The sequence below is a fragment of the Podarcis raffonei genome, chromosome 1, assembly GCF_027172205.1.
Source record: "Podarcis raffonei isolate rPodRaf1 chromosome 1, rPodRaf1.pri, whole genome shotgun sequence".
Lineage (NCBI taxonomy): Eukaryota > Metazoa > Chordata > Lepidosauria > Squamata > Lacertidae > Podarcis > Podarcis raffonei.
The window spans coordinates 95824810-95843035 of NC_070602.1; the positions used below are offsets into that span (position 1 = coordinate 95824810).

Genomic DNA, 18226 nt, shown 5'->3' on the forward strand with positions numbered 1-18226 from the left:
GACTGCTGGGCAACCACAATCTCCCTTCCACCTTTCTTGGGACGATAATCTCATTTGTTCAGAATTATATAAAAGGGGAAACGGGACAGCATATATAGGCAGCTGTTGGCATTCTCCAAGCTACTGCAAGCTAATTTCCTTAAAACTAAGACCTTTCCAGTTTTGCCTCTGCTGCAATCATGGAAATTGCTGTTGATTTTATCCATGATGTGTTCTCCACATTAGGTGTGTCTGGGGAAGCCTAGGACTGCTTGCATTAATTAAAAATATATAGTATGGCAAACCAACCATTATTTATTTATTATATCTATGCTATGCCTCAAAATGTACATTCTCTGGGCATAGTACAAATAAAAAGTGAATAAAAACTAACAATAAGCCATGCTACAACCAAAGCACAAAAAGTTTGAAAGCCAATCAGCACAAGAACCCAAACAGAAAACCACAATGAAATACTGCAGACAGCACAGAACTAAGGCTACATTCAGGCATGGGGTTTAAATGCATCAGTTTTAGGGGTTATAATGCCAGCACTTTATAAAATTCCTTTTAAACTGCAGTACCTGTTGCATTATGGAACAGTAGGGTTTTTTTCTATTGATACATCACCATGTCAGGCTAAATTTTAAGGCCCAATTTTGGTCACATGAGCAGTGGTGGTGTGATCATGAAAACTACGATAAAATTACAACAGAAAACTTTTGTGATTTTCTGAGTTTTAAATGGATTTTTCTGGAAGCAATTAACATGGAAATGAGTGCTAAATGTCCACTAGATTCCTAGAAGTGGCTTTTATGTCATGTGAAAATGAGAGAATTAATAGTTAAGGAAACATTGGGAGGACAGAATATAATGCTGCCTAAATGAAGCAAAAGCAGCCATCAAATGCATACTTTCAAACCACCATCTATACCACAAGGACGTTTGACCATATCTTAAAAAGTCCTGGGAGAACAATGAAGTCTTAACATGGCACCGATGTGCCCACAACATGGGCAATAAGGCAAGTTTCCTGGGGGACACCATAGCCGAAAGGAGGGTGTCTGTAATACAGGCATGTACTTACCCACTTCTGAATATTTTATCTCCACTACAAAGACATATTTGGGGGGGGGGGAGATGTCAACATGTTCGTGCTGATAGAAGCCAACATAATTCTTTATCTTTCAACCTCTTGTAATGTTTAATGATATTTGAATCAGAGGTCAGACTCTAGGGCGACCTACTCCATCTTATTCTGTCAGGTACTGAACAATTAATTGCCTAGAAGTGTTGCCATATATAATAATGTCATGGAGGCAATTTACCCCTTCCTGCTACACTGTTAACTGCTTCCATCTAAACACAGCTCCTTTAAACATATCTCTCAAAATTGCTTCCAAAGATAATGCCAGAATATATAGGTTAACCTTTGTGGATACCTAAAAAAGGTAACCTGGCAGCAGAAGACCATGTAAAATGCAGATTAAAATGAAATGATGTGAGACATCCAAGGGAAGCATTCATTGAACAAGTCAATTAATGAATTGAACCTATCAAGCCAGATACATACCATTAATAACTGGAATGGTGTTTGATCTTCATCAGTTTTATTCAGAATTCAATAAAAACATATGAGACTGGCAAGCATGAAAATAGCTACTTAGGCTCAATCAGGATTCAGCAGATTTTATTTTTTTGAATTGTTGACCAGTGTTGGGGAGCACAGGATCAAATAGGGCCAAAATTTGTCACTGGATGGGGATGATGTAATGTGATAATGTAGTGTCGCTTTTACATGGGGAATTGAACAGGCAAAAGTTTGGGACAGCTGAATGACAGGTTCCACTGGCATCCCTCAGCCACTCAGCTCAAGAATATCAGTCAGCACATCATAAAGTGCTTTTGAAACACACCTCAGTTTCAAAATGGTATGTCATGAACCACAGGGGGAACAGTCATTCAGAGAAAACAGTTGTAAAACTTCATTAGGCTTTCAGGACTAGTTCCATAGCTTTTTGGATACAGGCCAACATGCTCGGAGAATGGTCTAAAATACAGGCCAATTTCAACGCTCCAGAGGAAAGAACAGCAATCTATAAGCCATAAGGCTACATAATAGCTTTTCACATTCACATATTGCAAAATGTTTTTCAAATGTCAGTATATGTGGGAAAAAGATAGAATATCACATTAACATGAAGTATTTCAGAACAACAGTTCTAAAATATTTTCATCATAGGACTCATTAAGAGGTTTTAAATTTTAGTTCTGAGTTGGTTCTACCTGTCATCCTATTCTAGAAAAGAAAGAAGTCCATAACTCATTGTAATCATGTTGACTGGGTTCACACATCACATTAGCAGCTTTGAGTTACTGCTTTGTGTACAGTATAAATTTCAATCAAGTATGTATGTATGTATGTAAACCAGAGGTGGGAAACCTAAGGCCCAGGGGCAAATTGCATCCCTTCAACCAGGTTTGTGTGACTGCTGGGACTTGTCCAGGCTGTGCCTCCATAGGCCACACTCTTCACATGCCCTGCTCCATGCTCTTTCTGAGTACTTTTGCTGGGCTGGAATATGTTCATGTCTCTTTCTTGCCTGGCTGGAGAGTGGTATGTGTGTGTGCATGTGCATGCATGTATATGAACGTGTGTGTGTGTGAAAACCTCTGTCTTTTGTGTGGCTGGAATGTAGGCCATTGTACCAAGATAAGAGTTACATACATTGCCCTACCCAACTGTTGCCTCTCACCTGACGCACCCCTTCCCAACTCCCAGAAGGTCACCCATGAGCAAATGCTGCCCTCAGGCTGAAAAAGATCCCTCATTCCTGCATTAAGCTGAAGTTGAAATAAAACAATGCAGCAACCAATACCTACGATGTCCACAGATGGTCTCAGTAAACAATCCCTTTAAAAATCCACAATGCACAACAGACTTTTGGCTCTTTCTGATCTGTTCTTGTTGGCATTTGCCCGACCTCTCCTACGCTGAAATAGTCCACATTTCATTGAATTCCAGCATTGGACACCCATCCTCCCTTCCTACTGCTGGGAAATAAACAATGGACTGACTTGTCAAGTAGTCTAAATTAGGGCTCGTGTTGTGTTTTCTCCTAAACAAAATATGGATGATAAAACAAGAACAAACTTGGGGGAAATTCCTTTGCCAAATCAAGATCTCAAAAGCACCAGAAAAGAACGTTAAATGTAGATCTATGCACATTCATATGCACATGGGACCCTTCTGAATGCAAAAGTTTCCATTAAATTCAAAGAGTGAGACAATAATTAGCAAATAATATAAATACAATCATTTATCAGCAACCTCTCTGCTCAAAGGTCACATGCAATATTAGGGGGAGCATCTAAAAATAGTGACATAAAAGTACACTAAACAGCAACAACAACAAAAAACAACCCAGCAAATTAAAACAGCAGCAATAAATATGAACAAAAATATCAAAAGTAGGAAAAACCTAATCTGAGTGAGGCATCTCCTTGTGGTCACTGCAGTTTCTATACTCAGATTACCAGATTGAGTCCAATGTATTTTGCTGCGGAAGAACGTAGTGTTTCAGAGACTGAAACTCTAGTTATTTTCAGAAAGCTTGGCTCTTCTGGGTCAGAGTTTGGTTTACTTAATCTTCTCATGATGGGAATTAGATTTCCCTTGTGGTGACATCCACTGCCAGAAATGGATGCATCAAATTTCGAGTGCCAAGGAATTAATGTACCAATCTGCATAATCAAATCCCTGAGATAAACAGCAGCATTTCTTTTTCAATATTACCAGGCTCTAGGTTATTGCAACTACTTTGTATATATGTAAATATACATATATATATACTTGTCCAAAATTCATGACACTGTAATTTTTAATAATAGTTTTATTGTAAAGCCCTTTGAACATAGTTATAGAAAATTTCCACTACATGAAATTGACTAAATCTGGAGTAATCATTTTTTCTTTTGATCTGTGAGGAATGTGTATGGGGGAGCTGAACAGAAAAAAGTGTATCTATATAAAACATGGAATGAGTTATGTACTGAAATTTTTCATGTCACACTTTTCAAAAATAACAATTTAAATTATGTTTTAACTTCTTTGTTGTAGAATAACTAAATGATTTTGAGTTTTGCTCTGAAGATGAAATGTGACAAAAATTAGTTATAAGAATAACTAATTTTCAAAAGTTTACTTCTGTGACCATACACAGAAAACATAGAGGAAGAAGAATGGAAGATGGAAGAATGGTGCAGAGTGATACATGCACTGGTTATCTTCTGCTTGGACTACTGCAATGCACTCTATGTGGGGCTACCTTTGAAGGTGACTCTGAAACTACAATTAATCCAGAATGCAGCGGCTAGACTGGTGACTAGGAGCAGCCACCATGACCACCGTAACACCAGTCCTGAAAGATCTATATTGGCTCCCAGTACATTTCTGAGCACAATTCAAAGTGTTGGTGCTGAGCTTTAAAGCCCTAAACGGCCTTGGCCCTGTATACCCGAAGGAGCATCTCCACCCCATTGTTCAGCCTGGACACTGAGATCCAACAGCAAGGGGCTCCTGGCAGTTCGCACACTGTGAAAAGTGAAGTTACAGGGAACCAGGCAAAGGGCCTTCTCGGTAGTAGTGCCCACCCTGTGGAATACCCTCCCATCAGATGTTAAGGAGATAAGTAATTACATAACATTTTGGAAACATCTGAAGGCAGCCCTGTATAGCGAAGCTTTTTAGGGTTGAATGTTTTTCTATGTTTTTATATATGCTGGAAGCTGCCCAGAGTGGCTGGGGCAACCCAGTCAGATGGGCAGGGTACAAATAATTAGTAGTAGTAGTAGTAGTAGTAGTAGTAGTAGTAGTCATATTGTTATGGGTTTGTGGGTACCCTGGCTCCTCCAGATCCCTGGGTGCTGGGGTTTAATCAGTGCTTTGAGAATTAAGATGAGCCGGCAGACATCCTCCACACACACACACACACACACACACACACACACACACACACACTGCAAAGGAAATGATTAAACAGTTGATTTCCAAATGGGTGCCAATGCCTAAGTGAAAACCATTTGTTCCTCTTCTTCTGGAGAAGGATGGCAGAGAGAGGTAGCAGTTAAAGTTTTCAAGGAACAAGTATTATAGGGCATTTTCATACCCTCACCTATTTTTAAAGTAGGCTCCAGGGGCAATTAAACAGCACTGCAACTGAAATATGTGTAAGTCAGGGGCCACATCTTTGTGACAGACACTAAAGACCAAATTGCTTTCACTAGAAGGAGTATACATGATTGGAGTGACTATCAGATAGGAAAGCTATATTGAACAATAAACCAACTTCTTTACCTGAACAATAGACCACTTTATTTTTTGCTCTCCCTCAACCTCAAATTGTCAAAACCAATTCAATTACATGCATATTGTACATCTATTGAACCATGAAGGCTGCAGAGAAGACACACTCAAGATCTCATCATACTTGCTCTAGTATCTATGACCTGCTATAATACTTACTGTACCTAATATGCCTCCCATATAACAAGCCTTAGTTTGAAAATTCCAAATTTTTTTGCTTTTAGATTTCATTGTCATGACACTATATGGAAATAGTTTGCTGAGTTCTGTTTGTTTGAGAAGTACACTTAAATCTAAAGAGCCACACTGTATACATATTATATCTGTAAAAATATTCTGTTACTCACATACCATTATATTTTTTTTTAGTCAAAGGGTTGTTTTGATATCCAGATCCTTTTTAATTGTGGTTGTATTATATAGTCTCATCATAAAAAACTCTGTTCTATCTAACTGCATCTCTCTAATTTACCTTTTATACTGAATATGCTCCATGTATGGTCCTGTAATGGTTTACATGACTATGAGTTAGTGTGTACATATCTTTATGACAAATCAATAGGAAATGTAAGAAAAAATGATGTAAGGTCTGCAAACCAAGTAAATACTAAACTGTGTAAGAATATGCTTATAGAAGGTAGAACAGGAAAAGTTAAAATCTGGAAGGCAGGTAAACACAACTTTGGTTTGTTGTGATACAATAAATTAAGTTCTTTGGCATTCTTGCATGAAACATCATTTCATACTTAATTTTTTATGGGACTTCATTTTCAGCACTAATTGGTTACTGAATGATGTAGTTTTTAGATATTTTATTGATAGAATTATTGATAGAAGGGGAAAGGTCAAGTGCAACAACTTCAGCTTATGGACAGAGGCCATTGCTCAGTGGCTGAGCACCTGCTTTGCATGCAGAAGGTCCCAGGTTTAATTCATGGAACCTCCATTTAAAAGGGATCTGATGATGTTAAAGTCTTTCTGCCTTAGACCTGGATAGACAATACATGTTAGGTAGATGCTGGATAAAAATCCTGACCTGGTAAAACACAGCTTTAGAATATTATTTAAAATTCTGCTGTGCATTTCCTTCTTGATTCTTCCTCCTGTCTGAATTTGATTGTTTTACTACTTTAGTAGATTCAACATTACATTAGTTTTACTTTATTTACTTTTGTTTTCGTTTAGCATTACCCAGCTTCTGAAATATTTTATCCATTTTAATCATTCTGTCTCATATATATTTAGATTGGGAGGCTGTGAGCAGAAACTATTAATTTATATTTCTGCAGAACACTCTATACATTTAATGTGGTTTTTAAAAAAATATAATAAACAAATATAATGTCTGCTAGCTGATGGTATTACTACATATTTAGAAGCACAGTTTCCAAGACAATATGTAGATTAAAACAATAAATATGATGAACTTGTATAAAGCCACAGAAAAGCAACCACAAAAACAAAATCCAGCAAAGCCATAAAAACAAAACTAAAGAAAACCTGCTGAAATGTCTGACACTGATAAACCACGAAAGCTGGCACCAGGCGGGCTTATTTGAGGAAGGGGTTCCTGAGGTGGGGTGCCAGTCCTCTAGTTAGCCGCCACCCACCACAGTTACTTTCAAAAATACTGTCACTTCAGGTTAAATACCTGACCACTGAGATACTAGAATGATGCCAGATGAAGGAAAAGGAATGGCTTGGAGAGCAAGGTAGGCAAGGCAAGTCTCACAGCTGTGACAAAATACTGAAGTGATGTGCTTTGGTGGCAAATTGAACACGATTTACTGAAGATGGAAAGGTGGTTCTACTTCCATTTGGATCTTTCCGATTTCGTCATTATTATGTATCATCATGGGTTTCAATTGATTTATCTGTATCTTTACAAGTATGAAGACTAACAGTGAGCATTGCTCATCAATATTCTCAGGTGGTACTAATTCTAAGGTACTGATTTCCATATTTTTCAGGATATATTTGCATCTGCATCATAAGCATACTGGACTAAGTACTTTACCTGCAGGCAGAAGCATAGCAGAGTGTTCCCTTTCTGGGCATATGTGCAAAAGTATTGAATTTAACATGTCACCCTACACAGAAAATGTGAGATCTGAGCATTCTGTTCATATTGCCACTCAGGGCTCCCCATTCTATTAGGCAAGTAGGAGGAAGGGGCATGTTCAGCTGGCATATGGGATAAACATAAATCATGTTCAGGATTTGCCTGAACATGTGACAGCTTAAACTATGGTTGGGGTAGGTATGCACACACACAAGCTCAACATGCAATATTCCCGGGCTGCTGTTCATATCTTCATGTGATTTTTGCAAAGGTCTGAAGATGGTTTTTAAGCATGTTCAATTGAATGTGCTCTCCATAAACAGAGGTCTGAGGATGAGGTGTGTGCTGCTGCCCTATCCATAGTTTGATCATTCCCATGTTCAAGCAAATGTCACCCAAAATTGTCTGATGGTATTTCCAAGTGAGTTTCCATGCCTGCACACCATAGAAGGAACTCTGCTGTGTCCTACAGGGATTCCTCTATGCAAAAATACACAATAGACTGGGTTACGACCATCTTGTTTGATTTAAAAAAAATGATTGCTTTCTCTTTTTTAACCCTTTATTCATTTCATGTACTAAGTATGTTGATTTCAACAGGCCTTACTTTCACCCCTCCAACAACAGCCTTTGTTATAACAGTAGTACACTGTAACAACTAAAATAATGCTTTAGATCAGGCTGCAATTGTCAGTGCACTGTAGCTGATTTTTCATAATTTGAGAAGAATTGTGCAGAAAAAATAGATGTAAAAGAAGCCAAATCCATTAGCCTATTAAACATTTCCCCCCATAAAAAGTATAAATTGACATGTGCAGATTTATGCAAAAGATAGAGAGAATTCTGTAAATTTATATAAATTAATTGGTTAGACTAGAAATCTCTTCTTCATCCAATAAGATCCAATAAGTTACATGACTGAAATTATCCTATTACAACATGGCCTATACTTTTTGTTGCTCTGTTTACTTATTATTCCAAAGTAACTTAGATTTTGTTGTGTTTTTTTAGAAAGCATACTGAGCTCTCTCTCTTCTCTATCTTATTCAGCTTCAATGTACCTCCAGAATTTGTACATTTTCAATTTCAACAGTATCAGATGACAGAGAGCCAATGTCCCTCTAATACACTGTGCCTATCAACTGTCATACTTTGCTTGTTGAAATTGCCATAAGCTGTCTAGTGTTATGTAATTTCAGTAAGTATAACATGCCACATATTTTAAACTGCAAATGTGTTTTCATGAATTAAGTCTACCTGAAGCAGCAAGCCGGATGTTGGTTTCATTCTTTGATGGAATAGCACACTAAGCGTTCGGTTCTGTTGTTCCAGGTCAAAAACTCTTGTCTTTAACTTTAAACACTCCTCCCTCAGGTCCTAGAACAGGGAAGGAAATCTGAATTAGCAAAAAAAAACAACCCACATAATTCAAATATTAACTGAAAAGTCAATGAATATTATAATGCATGTGACAGAACACCACCCTTCTGTTAATGCCTGTGACAAAACACTACCCTATTCTGTTAATAGGAGGAATCCTATTTGCTAAAGGCTACTTGATCTTGTGGAGGCCTCTGCTGACAGAAGGATGCAAAGTGCTTTTCACTTATCTCCTGCCCTCCTGTACCTTCCACAACAACTTCCACACAGCACAGTAGCATCCCTCAACCACCTGGAGCAGATTTTCAGGTGTAGAAGAAGCAACAAAGAAGAGGTGAAATTGGCAACACCATATCCCTCCTTCCATCACTGGAAGTGTTGGCCAGATTAAAAGCCCTCCTGCCTGTAAAGGTAAAGGGACCCCTGACCGTGAGGTCCGGCCGTGGATGACTCTGGGGTTGCGGTGCTCATCTCGCTTTATTGGCCGAGGGAGCTGGCGTGGCCAGCATGACTAAGCCGCTTCTGGCGAACCAGAGCAGTGCATGGAAACGCCATTTACCTTCCCACCGGAGCGGTACCTATTTATCTACTTTCACTGCATGCTTTGGAACTGCTAGGTTGGCGGGAGCAGGGACCAAGCAACAGAAGCTCACCCCATTGCGAGGATTCGAACTGCCGACCTTCTGATCGGCAAGCCCTAGGCTCTGTGGTTTAACCCACAGCGTCACCCGCGTCCCTTCTTCCTGCCTTTAGGATGAAACAAATGGATTCCTCCCCAGCTTTTAAAATTAAGCAGATTTTTAAAAGTGAAATTTCAGCACTAGCATGTCATAAGAAATTAAAAGGTAGTATTTCTAAATACCTAGTATATTTGTTTAGACTGGCAGTTTTCTAGTATTTATTAGCTGAATAAAAGTTTTAATTAGTTTCATTTTGTCTGGATACATAATAATAAATAGAAAACATGAAAAGCAATGCACTTTCAGAAAGCTGCATTTTCATTTCCCCAACCAAGAGGGATAACCAACAGCACTCTAGAAACAATGCTATGTGGTACTGTGTGTCAGAGAAAGATGAACCAAGCAAGACCATATTTCATTGCAATCACAAGCAAACAGTGGGAAAGGCAAACATAACCTATGCCAGGTGAAAACTGATAAAAACTATGTGCAACCACAGGAATAGCTATGTTTGACATGAGTATATTACATTCATCTTCTCAATTGCTTCATTATAAATCAAGTAGCATTGACAGCATATACATCCCCTCTATGAATATGTTCCTTCCCAACAGCAGTTGGATGCATTGGTTGTGATGATACTCCAATGAGACTTACCAGACACAAAATTATATCTCAAGTATCATCTGGGTACACAGGCACTGAGGTATTAAATCACCACACAAATATGTATGTGCTATATGAGCAAGATACTGAATCTGCTTTCCTATCCACTTCTTCCTTTTCACAGTAGGCATGCATGTGTTGATGCAGGCCCATTCATCTGTTCTGTTGTATTAAGGAATGGTGAGCTTCTGAATTCTTGAAGGCCACTCCATTCTCCAGATAGTTGTCTAGGAGTTGTAACAATTCATTCCTCCCTTGGGCAGTCAGGTTCTTTACTAAATCTAGCATCCCACATGCCTATCCACAAGGGGATTTCATTTTGTTGGGAAGTGAGGGAAGAAAGGGTTAACACTCCCTTCCCAATGTCTGTGCTCCTGGCAAAACACACCCTGCACTTCAAGGGGGAAGGGGGGAGGACTAGTGGGAAGCTGTGGAAGCAGTTTTGTGCCACTTCCCACAGACCACACTTCCAAGAATACCCTGGAAGCAATGCAATGGGACACAGTTTGGCATCACTCCAAAGACATTCCAGGAAATGCAGCCAGTACATAGCTGTAGAGACCTAGGTGTCATCCACACTTCCTCTTGTCCTGCTGCTTTCCCCCAAGGAAAGCTGCTCTTTAGCACTCAGTTGGAGCAAATGACAATTCAGGTTTTCTCTGAATTGATGTTTGCTCTGATTGAGCACTAAAGAGCAGGTTTTCCCTGGGAAGGGAGTGGGAAAGGGGAAAACCACTTGGATGAGTTCCAACAGGATTTTCTGGGCCCAGTACACTGTATATATGTTCAGCTCAGCGCTCCATCATGCCTACAATCTATTGTTACGAACTGCTGCTTACATGCACATTGCAACTAAAACAAGAGCATATGGGCAAAGTAAGAAGGTGGGTGGGTTGTGGTCTCAATGGCATTGTGCTTTAGTGTATGCTCAGTCATTCCATGGGCAAATTAAAAAAAAAAGTAATTTAAGTTTAAGGAGATCTGCAGCTTGGGTTCCTTGGCAACCCACCTACAATCCCCCTGAAACTAAGTAAAGACGTTTCTTCTGCCCATATTATGGGCAGGAGCCATCATTTTGCCCTCATCCATCCAATTGTCAATTTCCGTTTCAGGCCTACAATGGAAACTGTTGAGATGGCTCAGTAGCATGGAATTTCCATTTCCATTATATGCTGCATTAATAATAAAATAAAATAAAAACATCAGTTTGCTTCTCCTAAACATGAGAACAGCTGCACTAACTACCTACATTCCTGTATTTTATTTTTGAAGGGCGCAAAGCACAATGAAAAGTCTTGCAGCTTCCCACATATTTACTTGTTAACAGAATTAACAATAAATTGAGTTATATGAACCTATTGAAGTAGCAGGCCAGAATGTTCACAAAAATAGTCTTTTTTTGATTGTTCTTGGTCTGCTGTGCCTAAGCCAGCACGGTGAACAGAGAAGAAGAGGTAACACAATGAGACACTTTTGTTAAATGAAAGCTGTAAAAAATGTGGGTTAGCTTTAATTCAAAGGTAAGGCTGGATGAATTAAGAAGTCATTTTGCCTGAGCACATTACGAGTGGAGTGCTTATTTAAAGTACCCCTAAGGCGAACCAAGTTATACATTCTCTGCCTTCCAAAGTGACAAGGAGGCAATGCTATCTTTTATTTGAAGTGTAGCAAAATTCTAAATCCTCTGCAAACAGAAATCCCTGTATAACTGCATCATCTCAGACCTTTTATGGGGAGCCATTATATATATATATATATATATATATATATATATATATATATATATATAACCAAGCAAAAGCACTAAGGACAGTCCTTATGAGGTTCTAACAGATAACAAATTCACTGTAAGACTAGCTGCTCCAATTGAGACTGAACCCCACAGTCAAAAGAAGAAGCAGCGCTTCACGAGAACTAGCAATTCAAACTAACCACAGGCCAAGTAACACCTTCTCTGCGCCATTCCTTTCAAAAGCTAAACTCTCCTCTCCCGCATTTATTCTAAAATAAAGAATAAAACGCATGTTATTAGATTGCCCAACTATTGGAAAAAGGTGCTTTAGCAGTACAGTTGTTCATAGGAAAATTTATTTTTTTAAGGCAAAATTAGATGTAAAATGATTCCCCTCACATTATGAGACAGACTCTTCCTAGGCTCTAGAATAGAAGTGGGGGACCTGTAACCTCCAGACAATGCTGGACTACAACTCCTATCATTTCTGACTACTGATCATGTGGGTTGGGGCTTATTGAAGACAGAGTTCAACAACATATGGAGGTCAAAGGGTTTCCCATAACTTTTCTAGAACATCCAATCTCCTCATAGGAATAGTTTCTCTTTTAAGGCCACATAGTTTCTAGCTGCAGATGTTACTACTAAGGTGTTGAGTACTGGAAGTTCTTAAAAGAAGTGAGTATGATCTGGGGCAGGTTACCATCTGGCTGGACTTACTAGGAAGAGTTCAAAACATCTGAACTCAATATGAATATATATTTCATCTCCCTCCATGCCAATCCTCTGCTATGAAAAGCTTTCAATATTCATTTCTACTGTTTCCCACAATCCAGAAGGAGCAGGAACCTGTATAGCATAGCACTTCTTCTTAGTCAGTACTGTATTCCTATTACATGTTTCCTCCTCCTCCACCACAGTCAATATATTGTTTTTCTTGGGTGTTAAAACAACTCCACATTTACTTATTAGGCCGTAAAACAGCCCCCTAAGATATGGAGACAAACTACTGTCCTAGTATAAAAAGGAACATAGGTCAATAATATAGTGAAGGTTACTATTATCATCATTGGAATTAGATTTTATTATACCATAATAGTATGCTTGCAATTTATACATGGCTGGGCTCCTTGCTACAACAGTCGTGAATATAATCAGCAGCCACATGGGTTATATGGATCAGATGGAATCAGTTTAGATTATGTGGTTAGGCCTATCTGGCAAAATACATGGAGCCAGCAAGGGTATGCTGGTCTTCACTGGTCCTCCACATGGGGCTGGTAAAGGTAGGGCTGGTGAACTGTGTGGGCAGGTAAGAGCTGGAGTGTTTTGGTTCTGTTTGCAGAATGGGGCCAAATTTGGCTTGAAGGTAGCATCTTAACCAACTCGCGATCACTTCTAATGTCACAATGTTGATTTTACTAGGAGAAATGGTGCTAGCATGGGTACTTCCACACAATCCATCTTACTTCCACTGAGTTGCTAATTGTAGATGTTGCTGCTGAGTCATGATGCCCACATGGAAACAGCAATTACATTACCAAGCTTCAGGCCTTAAACTAAATCTTAAACTACCACGACCGTGGACCAATCTGATCTCCTGAATATGGACACACAACTTTCAGGTTCAAGTAGTATGCCTCTAAGAACCAGTTGCCTGCAAGGAAAAATGGGAGTTGTTTTTTGCCTTCCTGTCTTACTTGTGGTCTACCCAGAGGTGTCTATGAGAAACACAATGCTGAATTGGATGGTCTTTTGGTTTGGTCCAGCACTGTTCTAATGTTTCTGTTTCAGTGTGAGAGGAAACTAAAGAGTGAAAGTTGTTAAGACAGGAAAGTCCAGTTTTAATTTCCCCTCAAAATTATCTGCAATGTGAAATAACATGGCAAGAGGACTCCAGCCAAAGAAGCTCCTGGCTAGAGGCTGAATGAAATAAGTTAGAAGCTAGTCTTAAAACTTAAGACATGAAATATTTTCTGGAAATGTTTATGATTGTTTGCTGGTCTGTTATTCCCCTATCGGTTTTTAGATGCCTCTTAAGTAAAACCGTAACTTGTGGAAATGATGGAAACAAAACAACAACAAAATGCAGTGCTCTGAGGCAGAACTCCCAATTTAATATATTTTCCTTCATATTTTCACTCAAAAACTAGGCTCACTGGAGGAGTTCCATATGTCTTATAAGGAACGATCTCCTCCAAAAGTACCCACTTCAAACTATAAATTTGATCTCAAGGATTCAGTGACATTGATAAATCACTCAAGGCTTTGCTCTCTCAGTTGGTGTCACCATGATCTCTCTGCGGAACAGAAGCTTCTCATATACTTCTGGGTATGCAGTACTTCATCCCTTACATTATTATAGTATGTATTTAATTTAAACAAAAAATTAGTCCTTGGGGGGTATTTCCAAATTCACAGTGTAATATACATAGTTGGTGTTACTGCACAGTATTACTCTTCTGGAGTCTTTGAGAGCTCTTCAGATTCCCTCTGTATCTCATGATGCCCCTGAGGTGTGTTATCTCTTGGTGACATTACTTGTTCCATCTTGCTGCAGTGTGGTAGAAGACTTATCTGTTTACCAGTTATTACTTAGATTTGTATAGGAGCCATTTGTGATTGACCCGAAGAGCCTAATTTCCTTTTTACTGTACAGTATTGTCTTCCTGTCCTTTCTTATAAATAGTCTCAGTCCAAATGGCATTAGGAGGGCTGTAACAGTTAACATTCATTAACATTTAGAGTGCTGCCTTGTGTTTCCCCTTCAGGATATTAAATTAAGCAGCATTACTCAGCAGTAGGCTAGCGTCTGTTAAATTTCATCAATACTAAGCAAATCACATTATTAAATACATTTTAATCTATATCCTTAGTTCGTTCATAAGGAGTCCTTAGTACCTGTGTCTTCTAATATTGACAAAAGGGGTTGTCATGGAAAAAAATTGTCCTAAAGGAGTTATAAATAACTCACGAGACTCTCCCCACTTCAACTCCATTATGTATTTGTTTTGTTTTTAAAAAAGAAAACATGCCGTTTTCTAAATTAGGCATAAATATATTGAGATCAATATACCAGCGAATATACAACAACATATGGGCTTTTATATTGCAGAATGCTAATCTGGTTTGTGTATGCACTTGTATTCATGGCCTGTTAAATTGCATAACAAGATAAAATGAATACATTTCTGATTTGTTTCTAGAGTTGGCTAGTCTGTTTTAATTCTCAATTGAGAATTTAGAAAAACAACACTGAAATGACAATTCCAGCAACAGATCCACCCCTGCCAGCTATATTATACAGTACAACAGTCAGCAACAATCCTGATTGCCAGGATTTCCTGTCCTAGTTGGTTGGAACTTCTCCTGGGATTAAGTGGCGATTGGGACTGCTCAGCATGCATTTAGATTTACAGTCACAATACATGGATATCAGTGTGAAGTGGGGCAGAGCTTGTCTCCTGATACCAACATCACTGCTGTTTACGGGGTGGGGTTGGGGCCATAGCACTGCACTCACAGGACTACTGCCACCAATTCAGCATTCCCACCAGTGCAGCAAAACACCAATCTTGTTGCTCCCATGCACCATCCTCACCCAGCTGTAACATTCTGCCCCACCCACATATGCTAGTACTGATGGATGTGAAAAGAATCTGCAACTTATAATAATGTGTATTTCTCTGCACTTGAAGATATTTAAACCTTACCCAGTGTTGATGCCTGAAGAAAAAAACTCACAATACCACTATACCTCTCTCCCCCCCCCCCATCCTTGCAATACACGCTCAGACCCAAAGGCATCTCCTCACTCCTTCTAAGATGCCTCTCATGTGTTACATTTTATGGAGATGAAAACAAAGCGGGACGAGGCGTGTTAGTTCACAATCACGTCCCAGCACCACAATGGATACACGGTCGCAGACTGCAGCTCTGGAAAAAATGCATACTTTGCACACAGAAGGCCCCAGGTTCAAACTCACACATCTCCCACTAAAAAAATACCGAACAGAAAACCTGGCAGAGGATGGTGGGAAAGATCTCTTTCTCTGACCAGGTACAGGGAGGCGTTTTATGTTTCATATGAGATTAAAGGTTGTGTGTAATAGCCCTCATCTGAAAAAATGTAAGAACAACTGCAGGCTGTATGTCTGCAACTGCACGAACACAGGGAAGGTTCATGTAGCCCAGCACCCTGCGATGGCAACCAACAAGATGCCTTTGGGAGTATTTGAGAGGAAAAATAGTCTCCACAGCTGTGATACTCAGAAACAGGTATCCAAAGGCATACAGTCTCCAACAATGGGGATAGACCATAGCTATGGTGACAAGCAATCATTACCGTATTTTTCGCTCTATAACACGCACCCGACCATAACACGCACGTAGTTTTTAGAGGAGGAAAATCCGTAGGCATGCCACCCGTAGGCATTCCCTCCATAACACGCACAGACATTTTCCCTTACTTTCTAGGAGGAAAAAAGTGAGTGTTATGGTGCAAAAAATACGGTAATTGGATGCAGGTGGCGCTGTGGTCTAAACCACAGAGCCTAGGGCTTGCCGATCTGAAGGTCGGTGGTTTGAATCCCCGCAACGGGGTGAGCTCCCATTGCTCGGTCCCTGCTCCTGCCAACCTAGCAGTTTGAAAGCACGTCAAAGTGCAAGTAGATAAATAGGTACCAATCCGGCAAGAAGGTAAACGGTGTTTTCGTGCGCTGCTCTGGTTCACCAGAAGCGGCTTAGTCATGCTGGCCACATGACCTGGAAGCTGTATGCTGGCTCCCTCGGCCACTAAAGCGAGATGAGCGCTGCAACCCCAGAGTCATCCACGACTGGACCTAACAGTCAGGGGCCCCTTTACCTTTACCCTTATGGTGACAAGCAACCATTAATAGCCTCCACAAAGTGATTGGGACTAGAATGTCTTTGATTAGCTTTTTAAAAACTGTTTTTACTGATAGTTTTAATATTTTTTTGTAACCCACTTCAAGCTTTTATTACAATCAAGCAGTATATAAATTTTGTTTGAATAAACTTTTAGATAGGCAGTAGATCCACCTCTTTCCTGCCACTCTTGTGTTGAATACAATAACCCCCACCTCCAGAACACCAGTTTGTTCTTGCTTGGGCTTGTGCATAGAGTCATCAGACTGTGCACTGCTGAGAAAGTTGTGCTGGCATTTCCCCCTGTGCAGTAGGAGGGTAACTGGATGCCGATGTCCCAGTGTTATACTACCTATTAGACACACATGCACACTCTGCAGACAATACTTTTAAGTAGAAACTGGAGCCAAAGAGAGTTAATTGCTGATCAAGAAATGAAGCCAGATAGCTTTGCAGGGGGAAAAAATTTGAGGCAGAAGCACCACTCAAAAAGCTTAACAACAACAAATACAGCAAAGTTTACAGCAAAAAAAGAAAAGGGAAAAAAAGCCTAATATTGGCAATTGGAAATAGAGGGATATGTAACTCCCACCCTCCCAATAGCAAAAATGATGTGAGACCAGGAAAGACAATCTGTACAAATGGCAATCTGTACAAAGTTTTATCTTTGCCAAATACATATTAGTGGGATCTGCAAGGAAATGCTGCAATGTGGAGTGCTTCTGTTCAGGTTTTCAGTTACTCACTTCCCTTTCCCTATCCAAATGTTGCATGTCTGTCAGCATGCTCAGTTCTCACTCTGCTCTTTTTGGATTCCACACCCCTGGGATTTTTCCTAAAGTATTTTGTTTGTATTTCAAACCTTGAGATTGCCCCTGAACATGCTAATCTCTCTCTTTCTTGTGTATAGCAGGGGTGGGGATACAATTTTGGCGTAAGGACAGGCACTTATAGAATGAGTTCATTAGGAACATGTCAACTGCTGGACTTTGACAAGGAAGATCTAGCTTCAAATCCAAAGTTGGTGACTTTGGGCCTCTCTTCCAGCTCAAACCATTGCAGGGATAAAAATGGATTGTGCTTTAATCCCCCTGGAGGAAGAGTAGCATACAATTTTGATAGAGAAAATAAATATAGAATAAATTCATCTAGTAATAAATGCACTTACTATAAAAGATGACGACAACAACAACAACAACAACAACAACAACAACAACAACTCTGCCTTTTCCCCTGATGGGACTCAAGGTAGCTTACAGATAAAAACAAGAACCATTAAAATCATAGAAAAATCAAGCATTAAAATACAATTAAACATTGATAGAAAACATGCCAGTATACAGTATATCAAATACATGTCATAGTATATGTGCATGTTTTAAATTTCAAATTCTATTAGCTCAATATACATGTATGTGCTAATAATTAATGGGATCAGAGAAGACATGGAGAGGGAATTTATCCATTTTCTCCCA

At 39.4% G+C, this 18226-nt stretch overlaps 1 protein-coding gene across 8 annotated transcripts in view; it reads right to left on the minus strand.

Annotated features, from left to right (window-relative positions):
- NCKAP5 (NCK associated protein 5) overlaps positions 1–18226 on the minus strand; it is a 558169-nt gene that overhangs the window by 128094 nt on the left and 411849 nt on the right. For all 8 annotated transcript variants that reach the window (XM_053405165.1, XM_053405156.1, XM_053405178.1 and 5 more), the window contains one exon: positions 8664–8783. In XM_053405165.1, coding sequence (XP_053261140.1) covers positions 8664–8783 — 120 coding nt within the window. The remainder of the gene's footprint in view (positions 1–8663; positions 8784–18226) is intronic.